The 12,880-nt window shown below is 41.9% G+C and overlaps 1 protein-coding gene across 1 annotated transcript in view; it reads right to left on the reverse strand.

The window, feature by feature from the left end:
- MBD5 (methyl-CpG binding domain protein 5) overlaps nt 1–12,880 on the reverse strand; it is a gene marked incomplete at its 3' end in the record, with an annotated part of 33,657 nt that overhangs the window by 1,445 nt on the left and 19,332 nt on the right. The window contains 2 exon segments of the mRNA XM_008940659.1: nt 1,511–1,731; nt 4,049–4,375. Of these exon segments, the coding sequence (XP_008938907.1) occupies nt 1,511–1,731; nt 4,049–4,375 (548 nt within the window).

The following is a 12,880-nucleotide window of genomic DNA, read 5'->3' on the forward strand; positions in this document are numbered from 1 at the left end:
CAGAGAACAAAAAAAGCACAATTTAGAGGGAAACCAAAACCCTGGCTCTCAGTCTTTGCCTCATGGATCAGAATAGATGTCTTGCAGGAAATGACCCAACCTGCCATGCACTGCTGACACTACATTATCACCTTTCTCAGAATCTTTGCAGGGATTTCCTCCTCTGATTTTCTCCCAAGTCCTGAACAACTTCACCCAGGTCAGTATTTCTGTTCCAAGCTGTTCTCTTTCATTCCTACCTAGGCCCTAATTTTGCTTTTCCTCCCTACCAACTGCTCTTCTGGCCTCCTCATATGCTCCTCATTCAATTTCTGGAATTGGGCCATTGCTGTCCTTTCAGAAATGGCAAATATTGTCTTTTTTTCCCTTTTCAGTTACACGCTTCTCTCGTGGGATCTTTTTCTCTTCAGTCCCTTGTAAACCATGCCTGCATCCCTTTGCATTGCAGCTGTAATGTCAGGCACTGCCACAGGAAACTGTAACCTTCAGATTAAAGTAACTCTGCTTTTTATATTTCTTGTCACATATGTAAGCAGTGGAGACAATGTCAGTAACAGAGCTAGAACAAAAAAACTGCAAAAAACAAGGGTTCAATATTTCCCAAAGCTCCTTTAACTACTCACCATCACTAGTCATACAACTGAGAATCTGAAGCAAGAAAAAAATTGGGATAATGTGACTAAAATTCACACAAAGGGAGGCAACAGGCAGGCAGAGGGCTGTGATTCTGCAAGAGCAGTGCAGGATCTACACTGAGAAAATGACACTTTACCCTTTAGGAAGGAAAAAGGAGCCACCACTTTCTGGCACCACCTGCTCGCTTCCCTCAGCACCTCTGGGGTTCTGCAGCAGCCACAGTGATGCTGAATAATGACAATAAACACCTCTTTTACCTCTGGGTTTATCACCTCTTTTGGTTGCTGTGCTTCCTGTCACTGTGCTAGTTTGAGATGAGGAACTGGCTGTTCAGGGGGACAGCAGGGAGGTGTCCTTTTTTGCACAGTTTGTCACTGTACATTCATTCTGATGCCTGTTTTCTTAACACAACCCACAGCAGGCTCTTACGTTCCCTTTCAGGGGGAATTTTCTGGTCACCTGTAATTATTTATCAACTTTCTAATTCCTGCAAAGTGATACCAGTAGTTATTTCTCACCACTGAATCGTTCCAGGTGAGCTGAGCAGGAATTTATGAGCATTTCTGCAGAATGGAAGATAGTTTTGCTAAAACTGTATCACAATTGCCAGAACATCCATAGCTTATTTTTCTTCCCCAATACATGCAGCACAACTCTTTCTGAAGAACCCCTACCCAATTTCTATGTAGGAAGGCATAAAATTTCAGCAGCAAATGTTACTGATTTGCAAAACCCAAGACCTACTGAAAGAGGCAAGTAATTGTATATATCACATTGTCTTCATCACTCTGGAAAAAGAAGTAATCAAACTCTGGAGGGTTTAATTTTACCTACTGCACATTTGTTTGAATATTGATTTTATTTTGCTTTCTACCTGGAAATTTTGGAACAGACATGCCATGGGGTTTGGGTTGTTAGCTGGGCCAGGAATGGGGGGCTGGCCTTGAAAGCCCTGCATGTTCTGATAGCCCTGGAGAAGGTGCTGCTGCTGCTGCTGCTGCTGATTTGAAGGAAACATCTGATTGTTGTTTAATAGCGACTGGAGATGACTCAGCTGATGGTTATTCAAAGTAGTGTTTATAGATGACATGTCACCTGCAATTCAAACACAGGGAAACACAAGTCAGTGGAGTTTTCAACAGCCAGGAGGAATTTCCTCGACTCAGAGTTTAACTGACTGCTGAGCAAATGCCTCTGTAAAACAACACTTTCTCCCTGCAGTCTTCTAGGGAATGCTCCTCAAGGCATGTGTCTCCTACTCTTTATTCCTTCACTTCTTCACTATTGCTTCTTTTTGCATGTCACACATCTCTAGACTTTCTCCAAAAGTCTCTGCCATGAGTATCTTAGCCTCTGGTACAGAGCCAAGCATGGCAGCATGAGCCTCTAGGATATCTGGTGCCTTTCAGTCTTACTCTTAGTCTCCAAAGAGTGACTGCTTCAAACAGCACTGGGGTGGTGAGGGGAAGGAGGAAGGGGGAGAGAGAGAAAGAGAAAATGATTTAAAAAACCCAACAAAACTAGTTTTTTTAATAACTAGGACAAAATAATGGAAGTGCAAACAAGCAAAGGCTTTTTGGCTCACGTCAGCCAACACTCTAAACAATTTTGGGTTTTATATTCTGGAGAAACAACTGTATTAACATTTCATATTACATGAAAATCTCACTTTACATGAAAATTCTAGTTTTAGTAAAATAAATATGCTGTTGAACCTCTGTGAAATAATAAAGCCTAAAGATATAGCCATTTCCTTTTTTTTTTTTATAGCTGATTTTTTTTTTTTAAACATTTCCATCTGTGAAATCATTGGTTAGTTGCATTTTACATGGAAAATGTAAAGCAGGGTTGAGTTCACAACAGCCATTTAGTAGGTAAGCATGAGGTGTGTTAAAATACTTAGCAGCCCTCTGCCACTGTTGAGTTCCTCCTCCTAGTCTACTGATCAGCTTATGTAGATCCAAAGAACAGAGGAGTACTAACTAGATTAAGGATTCTTGGTAAAAATCATCAAAAGGTACAGTAGAAAAAAAATTGTCTTGAAGGGCTTTTCAGTCACTTGTTTTGGGATGTAGGTGATTGCCAAGTGAGATACTCTGGGTTTCTAAACTACAAGCTAAAGTGATAAAAAAAACAAAGAGAAATGAGAAAATATAAATACACAATAAAGGGGCTGGAAGGGCAACCTTCCCCTTTGAAATTGTGCAAGGACCTACTTCAAGTGCTTCATGGGTTACTTTACAGGGAGTCTGCTTACAGTTTTGGCACTTGTGGTTCCTTTGGAAAAAGGCTCTTTGGCCATTTGTCATCTACTGCACAGCCACTCGTACTAACCCTGTGATGCCACACGCACTTGGAACGCTGCAGAGATGCTCCTGTGCCTTCACTACTTGAGAAATGGAACAAGTCCAACTGCCTACAGAATTTTCAGGTGTAAATAGTGGGTCTAAGGTGGCATCAGAATTAAGAACGGAAGATAAAATGATTTCCAAAACTAGTATTAAATGTGACTGAGTTAAATTAGAATGTGTTTTAGATTTCTGACAATAACAATTGTTTTTCTCGATAGAACAAGCTGTGACATACAAAAGCCTTAGGAAAAAAAAAAGTATGATAAAGTGGAGTCTTTAAGAATAGAAACTAGAATCCAAAATTCCCCCTCCCCAACCCTCTTAATTTTTTTTTTTTTTCCTTTTATATCTGTGAAGAAATTGAACTTACCAAGCAGACCTGTCCCCAGTAGAGGGTTAAGTAGCTGTGGCACCACAGAGTTATTGTTGAGTTTAGCTGGACCAGATGTATTCCCAGCATTATTAGATATGTTCAGCAATGTTTCTGCCATTGACACCACTGCTGTCCCACCACCCAGGGTTGAGACAGACAGTGCTGCCACTGCTGGTGATGTAGTGGTTGTGGTAGTGGTTGCTTGGGAGGAGGTGGCTATGGAAACCTCTGGATGATTAGCGGTGTTGCCCGATGCAGAGTTCAGGACACCTCCCACCAGCTGGGGATTCAAGGCCATTAATGCTGAGGCCCCAGAGACAGCTGGGAGGAGCAGGGGGTTAGAAGTAGTGTCAGTGCCTGAAAAGCCTGGTATGGGGTTGCCCAGGGGGTTGGTTAAAAGGGTCTCCACCCTGTTGCTTTCTGACTGATTGCTTGGCAAATGGTCAGGTGGGGCTGTCATCTGGGTTACTGAGGGTAAAGGGTTATTTTGCTGTTGCAACAGATCTGAGATGGTCAGATTGAAAGATGGTAGGGGAAGCATGGCAGCTGCTTGGGCTTGGTTCTGAAGGAGGGTTGCTAGAAGCTGGAAATGGACAGGTTGTAATACCTGCCCATCCACGTCACTGGAGAGAAAAGCTAAAGCAGCATTTACATTCGGGTTGAGAAAACCTAAAGGGTTGAGGTTGACCTCAGACTTGCCTTCTCCTGCTGATATTTAATAGATTCTGGTTTAGGAGATGTTGCTGATTCACTGGCAAAGAGATAGGCAGAGAATTGAGGAGGTTTTGATTCAAAGAATGTGGAAGGTTGTTGTTTGAAGAGCTGTTCTGCGGAAAATGAAGCGAGTGTTCGTGGCCAGCGAAGGGGAAGTCGCCCCCGATGGGCAGCTGGCTCTGAAGTGGGTTTCCAGCTGCAGTAGTGACTATAACACCATCCTGAAGCACAGATGTTGTCTTTGTGATGGCAGGTTGGCTGGTGCCAGCTATGGCTATTGATGATGATGGTCCTGAACCCCCTGTAATGCAGAAGAATGAAAATATTAATAGTTTACAGCCTGCTGGGAGATAGTCATCAAAGTAACAAAGCATCTAGGTTGGTACCCATGCACAGGAAGGAAAATGTTTTGAGCATCCAGACCTGAGTGTTTTTAAAAGATGAAGGTATCTGCCATCAGCTGCTGAGATACCATGTGCTGTGCCACATCTCACTAGAAATTATTTAACCAAATATTCGTATTTCCCTTAAATTTCTGCTGAATGGGGATCTAATAAGATGTTACTCATCACATATTTTGATCAGCATAACCCTAAAAACCACTGTAAATTAATGTAGTTACTCATGGACCAGTATGAAATGAAGTACTAGAAGGAAGAATCCATGGGAGACATGAATGATGCTGGGTGAAAATGTGAGTACAGGATCTACATCTAGATGTAAAACTTTTGCTCTTCTATTTCCTGCTCTACTCCTTTAATGGGGGTTTGGAGAATTATTATTTAAAGCATTATAAAAGAAATAATACAATGATGATGAATACGTGTCATGATGATGCCTATGATAAAATCTAAAGAACATATTATGGTCAAGGTAGGTAGGTTAGCAGACAAAACCCACCAATACTTTATAAAGAAAAAAAATTGTAAATAATTGGTGTGGACTAGTCATATCTTGGGAAGACAACAAACCCACTGGCTATATGCACTGTGAAGGGGCTACATGGAAAGAGGGAGAGAATAATAAAGTTTATTTGGGTGGTTTTATACCCCTTTACTAAAAGTGTAAAATAAATTATTCATTGCCTTCTACTTCTGGCAGTCTTGAACTGACACTGGTCATACACAAAAAAAGCTATGAGGGGAGACTAGAGGTATCAAAGCAAAGGAAATTGCCTTGAACTATGCCTTTCTACCTCATTGTGATTCACTGGAGGACATTTACATATTAAAACTATGTACTGCATATCAAACTGTATAATTATAAATGTATTTAACTATGCTTTTGATGCAATATTTTTCCATTCTCAACTGTCCTGCAAGTAGAGCTCATATGATAGAAACCAGAAGGCATTGAACATGAGCTATAGGAGCCTATGATTTTGTGATGATCAGAAAGTCTCAACTACCATTTTTCTGAACAAATACTATCTGAAAAGGGATGAGCAACTCTGCTGCTGACTAGTAAGAACAGAATCAAATCTTTACATCATTTGTAACTTAAAATGACATTTTTCAAGTATCGTAACGTTACAACTCAGAAAGGTTCAAAATTAACACAGCACGTGAGGCACTGCAGTCAACTCCTGTGAAGAAACATCACACCCCCTCTTCTCCCAGGTACCATTATCACATTTCAGCACAGAAATTAAACAGTAAATTAAGAACAGATAAAGAACAAACTGTAATCACAGAGCAGAGGATATCCTATTCTGCTGTGATGAGAACTATGTTAACAAAGCCATAAAAGCAGCTCCACGGCGAGTACATTTATCTAAGCAGCAGTTTGGAACAAAACCCAAATAAGCATTTGAGGAACAAAAACCCAACCATGCACTGAAAATCTATGTCCCACTGGATTTCCACTTCCAGGTTTGTGTTTAACGTTTCAGATGAGGCAGGAACAGTAAATGCTTTTACATCCTGACACCTCCAGGCCTGGCAACTGCCCCATACACACTGAGAAGCTGAGAACTCCCTGGTTCCCCAGCTCAGAAACACAGACCTCTAAACCAGACACCTTCCTGATAAAAGTCACTGAAAAGCTGCCAGTCAGACAAGTTGCTCAGAAATTATTCAAGAAGAATATTACCCAGAATTATTAAGATGTAGGTAGTCACAGCAAACCTATGGGTAGAGAGGGATGAAAACACCAGCTATGGCAAGTGCCCAAGTATCTGTCCTACTACTGGTCACCTCATTCTGGAGAGAAGCCACATCTGGCAACGCCTCCAAAATGGAACACAACAGAAAAAATAAAGGTCCTACCAAGCACGTGTTTGCACATCAAGACACACAGGACCTGAGATGACACATTAAATGTAAATCCTGGCTGCTCAAATTCAATTACACAAATCCCCGAGAGCCTCAACTAAAATACAACTTCACACCAACTTTTTTTTTACTGATCCCTGAAATATTTTAAACTGTGTTTTTAGAAAAGCAACAGAAAGGTCTTTATCATTTTTGTGGCTAAAATCAAATTGTTTTTGTTTCACTGAAGAAAACAAACCCCCCTATAGCAGTTTCAATAATGTGTATGACCAGCCTGACACAAGAGTTTAACCATCAGGTGCCTGTTTGCTCACAAAAAATGAAAATTTCATTTTGTTTGTTTGTTTTATTCAAATCAGTGCCCAGAACTGACACTCCGTGGGTTTATAGATTAGGTCAAGTCCCAAAGACCAAAGCACAGATTTAAAAAACACCACTGCAAAGTCATTCCTGTATGTTTTTAATGGCAGAATCTGCACCACTGTGACAACACAGGATGGATGCCTTCCACACTTAAAAGTACATGGGGCCTCAAATAATGTTGGTTGAAAAATTGCTCACTGAACTCAGAGTAAAGAGTTTTTGGGAAACTCTTTACTCCTGAAATAAGAGAAAGACAGATAAAGAAGCTTTTTCCCCAGTAGCTCAGAAAGGCTTCCCCCACTAGCAGCCATCGTATTCAAGGTGTGAAGCAGCTCCTGGACAGCTCTTTAATTCAGGCACGAGGAGATTATTCTATACATAGAGCTCTCCTGAATATAAACTCTAATTTTGGTATTTGTAAGTGGACTTGTTCTCTGTTTTTAATTTATAAACCTATTTTTCATTCCACGCAGGTAAGTGACCACACAGAAGAGTATTTATTTTCTGAGGCATATCTCCAACTTGTAAAATTGTTGCTAGGTTTTCTGTCAAACACTGCTTGGTTTCCAACCCCTGCCAAACACTGCTGCTGGAGACCTAACCTGAGAGCTCTAGAGCACATTCAACATTCACCCTTCCTCCAGATTAATGAGGCAACTAATTAATTGCTACTGGGAGAAAAAAAAATCTTGATGGATTCTGAGTAGGAGGAAGAAAATGTGTCCACATTTCAATCCAGGCTTGAGGAGTCTTGGAGCAGAAGAGGAGATAACAGCCAGACTTCAGCAGGGAACAAAACCACAGGCAAATATCTCCCCAGCTTCTGTCAAACTTGCCTCACAGAAGGACACAGTAGGAGCTGGTGTAGAAAAGACCTGAACTGGGTAGTAGCTAATATTTATATACAATATTTACAGCTGAATTCTGGGACAAATCTATCTCCAGCAGCAGAGTGAATTGCCACTATATGATTTCTGGATCTCTTCCAAAATGCCATCTCCAACAAGTTAATATTCCAGATGAAGAAACCCACTCTGATTAAAACATAGTGCTGCTAGACATCTTCTGAATGTTTGGTCCCAATCCAAGAGACAAAATCAGAATGATTTGTTCCCCTTTATAAAACCTGCATAATTTCCATAATTGTGATGGATGGCACTGCATCTACAAGGTGCAGAATTCTGCCTTCCTCTGGGAAGAGCATGACAGCCCCCAGAAAGCTGCCTGAACTGAGGGCCCCAGTTTCAAAAGGAAATCTCCAAGACCTGGGACAAATGTGAGCAGTCTTGCCTTTCTGACTCACAAGGAGACCAGGTGCCATGAGAAGAAAGGGATGCCCAACTTTGGGAGCATGAAGATGTGAAGAGTTCTCTGAAACAGCATGGGAAAATCATAGGATGGTTTGGGTTGGAAGGAACCTTAAAGATCATCCAGCCCCAACCCATCTGTCACAGGCAGGGACACCTCCCACTAGACCAGGTTGTGCAAGGTCCCATCTAACCTGGTCTTGAACTCCTCCAGTGATGGAGCATCCACAGCTTCCCTGGGCAGCCTGGACCAGAGTCTCACCACCCTCATCATGAAGAACATCTTCCTGATTTCTAACCTAAATTCCCCCCTCTTCAAGTTTGAGCCCATTATCCCTTGTCCTATTTCTACAAGCCCCTGTAAAAAGTCCTCCCCAGTTTTCTTGTAGGCTCCCTTCAGATATTGAAGGGCTGCAAGAAGGTGCCCCTGGAGCCTTCTCTTCTCCAGCCTGAACAACTCCAGCTCTCTCAGCCTGTCCTCATAGGAGAGGGATTCCAGCCCTCTGATCACCTTTGTGGCCTCCTCTGGACTCGCTCCAACAGGCCCACAGAATTTAATGTCCCTCATCAAAGCAACAGTAGAAGCTCCACTGTGACTACCAGAGGAGACAAGTCCTAATAAGAGGCCCATCCCTTCACATAGTAGCACCAAAGAGTAGCAGTGACAACCTGGAACATCCTCTGGATGTCCCTTGAGATCTGTCTTTCATTCCAAGTCATCTCTAGATCCATACATTGTATTTACTAGAGTTTCCAGAGGGCAGATGACAGTGGAAAGCAGATGGTGGGTGTCAGCTGAAGGAAGACCCTGATGCAAACCAGCTGTCTTGGCCAGCAGTGCTGTGAGGGAAACAGGGCAGCAGTTCTGATCACTCACACTTCCTTCAGGCCTGGAAAGGATGACAGCCAGCAGCAAAGATGCACCACAGCACCAAAGAGTTTCTTACCCAAAACTCCAGCATGAAACAGCTCCTCTCTACTGTCTCCAGGCTCTGAGATGGCAGCTGGGAGACTTTTGGTGAGAAATGCCAATGGCACTTGAAAGCTAAAAGGAAATCACAAATTTGATTCCCAGTTTCATGACAACATGGCACTTTGAAGCCTGGAAACTCAAGGCATTGTACATGCCTTTAGCTCAGCAAACAACAGTCCCTTATAATCAGAAGCTCTTAAGAGTAAAGGAAGAATGAAGAAGAGCTGAAGGAGGAGGACTAAAAGCCATACAAGCTGAAGATAAATGCTGGCTTCCAGCTCCTGCAGACAGAGACGTCTGCCAAAAGTTCTTTTGCCAGTTGTTGAGAAAAAGGAACTGTCTTTGTGATGCAGTGAGAAGAAGAAATATCCAGAATGCTGAAAAAGGAGATGGGCTGTTCTCTTAGAGGGTCAAATAAATGTTTTAGGAGTAAATCAAGGGAAACTGCAGAGCAGATACATTTTCAAATGGATTACTTTGTGGGCTACACTATTTGCTTTATGACCATTTTTATCTATTTTTTCTTTTAAAATAACCAAAGCATTTTTTTTTCTGTGTTCCAGAACAGATTCACAAAACCTGGATTTTCTCTGTGTTCCTTTTTTAAAAGTATTGTTTGATGGGTATTCTTAAGCAAATGCAATAAAATAACAGGTATTAAGATATCAGCTTGTGTTGGAGAAGATTCCCTGCTCACTGAAAGAGAGTGGAAGATACCTATTAACATCTCAGCATTGTCCCACCATGAAGAGACAGGGACACATATATACACACATGCTCTCAGGATGGGGGGATATAGTCAGAGGTCTACCTTGTTTTGAGTCCTGTTTTTTAAACACTAATAAGATCTGAATGCTCTGAAGACTTGTACAGCAAGTTTCACTGGCTGCCCTGAGAACCTGGCTGGAGAGAACTTGGGGTGTGAGCTACTGATTTCAAATTAAACAAAAGGAAAGAGTCATTTCTGCAGTGGAAGAAGAATTGTGTCTGCATAAAGATATGAAGGAATATCCATGACTTCCCATATTGTGAATCATGCTCAGCTTGCTTATGAACCAGACAACCTAAACCAAGAGCAAACTACTGGAGTCTTCATGGATGCTGGAAGTATTTCTACCAAATCAAAGAATATTAACTATATATGCATTTTCCTATTTTAAAAAGTAGTTAAAGTATACCAATTAGGAAACAATAATGCAAATGATATTTTAAAAGGCATCTCTCTGTAAGAAATTATCCATTATCTACTCTAACATTTTAATACTCCCAACAGTACATTGCTGCAATTTGTAGAATAGGAATCAATAAAACAGGTGTATTAAGCACTTAGGAAACTAAAAGTGCAGAACTTGCTCAATAGCCATTAACACCTAAAACACTTCAAGAGTTGAGAAGAAGTCAATGTTATAGATACCACTTTCTCAAGTCTTTTTTCCTACATATTCAATAAAAATGCAGCTACCTTTATTTCATAACTGGTATTTTCTTTATTGCTTTTTAAACTTAAAACATGGCAATTTTTTTGACTCAAGGGTTTCTCTGACCCTTGTTAGAAACTCACATTTAACTCCTTGGTCATGTAACGAGCTGCTTGCTAAACCCTCCACCATTTCCAGCCTCTCTCAGGAGGTCTCCTCTCCAGCAGCTCTAGCAGAAGAAATCTGTATGATCCTTTTTAAAAGGTCCAGCCAGAGTGGAAAGTTTCACTGCATGCCTTACTCTGAGACCATGAGAAGGTGTCAAAGCACAAAAGATCACTCAGGCATGGTCATTTCTACTACCCCTCAAACGGCTGGTGCAACTCCTACCACACAGAGTCACCAACCCACACCCGAGGCCTCCAGAAGCTATGGCAATACTGATGTGAAATAAGAATGAATATCAACTTAGAGATATGAACACACAGTTTCCATCTGCTGCAATACTGTCCAATTAGAGATTTTAAGAGGCTTAACTTTCACAGAAGTATAATGCTGATGGAAATGATACGACCTGAATTCCCTAAAAATCCGAGACAACACGTTCTTGCTTAAACTACATATTCCATCACTTACCTAGACTTAGAACCAAGAGCTATACATTTTTATAATTATATTCTCCATTTTCTTTTCGGAATGGAAAACACTTAAGATATTTATCTGCTCTCACATTTATTATAGTGCTTTCAATTCCACAGAAACCATAATTCAGGAGGGAACCACAAGCTACCGTCAGTTCTCCTTATCGAGATCGCACGCTCCCTGGAGACAGCAGAGAAATCACAAACAATGGGCCAATAAATCAGAGCTCCTCCTCAGCCCAGCAGGACCAGTTAAAAACGTGGGCTCCAATCCTACACAATACTAGAAACAGCTTTAACTGCCTCTCCAGAACAGCACGCTTACCACCATCCCAGCTGAGGGGGTTGCTCTACCAACAGCAGAACGCTGCACAATCGTACTTGTCTTTTTTTTACTTACAACAAAACAGCTGTAAAGTTGGTCCCCCTCTTAATGGTGTTTCCAAACTCTTGCTTTAACAGATTATTTTAAGGATGATGCTGAGGACTCCAGCATGCAGCTTCTGTGTCTTCTGAAAAGTGACTGAGTCAAGAATGTGCCTGACAAAGTTCTGGGGGAAGGGCAAAAAACCCCAAACGCTTTGTGGGACAACAGAAATCCTTTATTAGGCTTTTAATGAGGCTTTTATTTAAAATACCTGACTACATTTCCATCTTGGCTCCTCTCCTTGTCCCTGTTTCTTCTGACTTCTGCATTTTACCATCACTGCTGCTGTTAAATTGACTTTGGGAAAACTGCTCCTGTGTGCTCAGCTGTTAAGAGAAAGCAGCAGCACTTTTCTGGTCAAAAACTGCCAAGACAACAGCCTACGAAGGGAGGAACAGTCTTACAGCATCTTCTCAGTGCTGGCACTTGGTCTGATCTCCCCCTGCATCCTTCCCCCACTCACAGTTGTGGGAGATGCATTGCAGATGAGGTAAAATATTTCTTGCAAATTTGGGAAACCAAACATTCAGTCAGAAGCATTATTTCTTTCAGCAGTCCCCAGTTCACCCTCTAGCAACTTCTGGAGTTGCCCACTGGTTCTGGTTAAGGATATTTTCAGATGTGGAGAGCTAAATATGTATGGGAAATCTCACATGGGAAATCCCACATCATTCAGTTTTTCTTCACAATAATTTCTTTAATAAAATAAGACTTAATTTTTCTACATTTTTTTAACAATTATTTTTTTACAAATCCTCAGACTTTTAAAATATAAATTCCTAGAAAAATGTATGGCAGTTAAAAGACTGGTCAGAAGAGTGTGATTAACTAAAAGACTGTTGAGTTCTTGGCAATACAAATTATAGGAAACAAAACCCAAGAGAAACCCAAACTGGGTCTGCACAAGCAATGGGCTCAGGAAGTGAGCTCAGCAAGGCTCAACTTTTAATCATAGAATCATTTATGTTAGAAAAGACCTTTAAGATCATCAAGTCCAACTGCTAATCCATTGCTGCCAGGTCCCCACTGCCCCATGTCCCTCACCCCACATCTCCACGGCTTGGAAACCCCTCCAGGGGTGGGGACTCCACCACTGCCCTGGGCAGCCTGGCACAGCCCTGGGCAACCCTCTCAGCCTTTCCTTATGTCCAGCCTAAACCTTCCCTGGTACAACTTGAGGTTGGTTCCTCTTGTCCTGTCCCTTGGGAGCAGAGCCCGACCCCCCCCTGGCTCCAGGCTCCTGTCAGGAGCTGTGCAGAGCCAGAAGGTCTCCCCTGAGCCTCCTTTGCTCCAGGCTCAACAACACTCTCAGCTGCTCCTCACCAGACTTGGGCTCTAGACCCTTCCCCAGCTTCACTGTCCTCTGGCCACACTCCAGCCGCTCCAGGTTCTTCTTTGCGTGAC

Source organism: Merops nubicus, unplaced genomic scaffold, assembly GCF_000691845.1.
Source record: "Merops nubicus isolate BGI_N331 unplaced genomic scaffold, ASM69184v1 scaffold1810, whole genome shotgun sequence".
NCBI classification, from domain to species: Eukaryota; Metazoa; Chordata; class Aves; order Coraciiformes; family Meropidae; genus Merops; species Merops nubicus.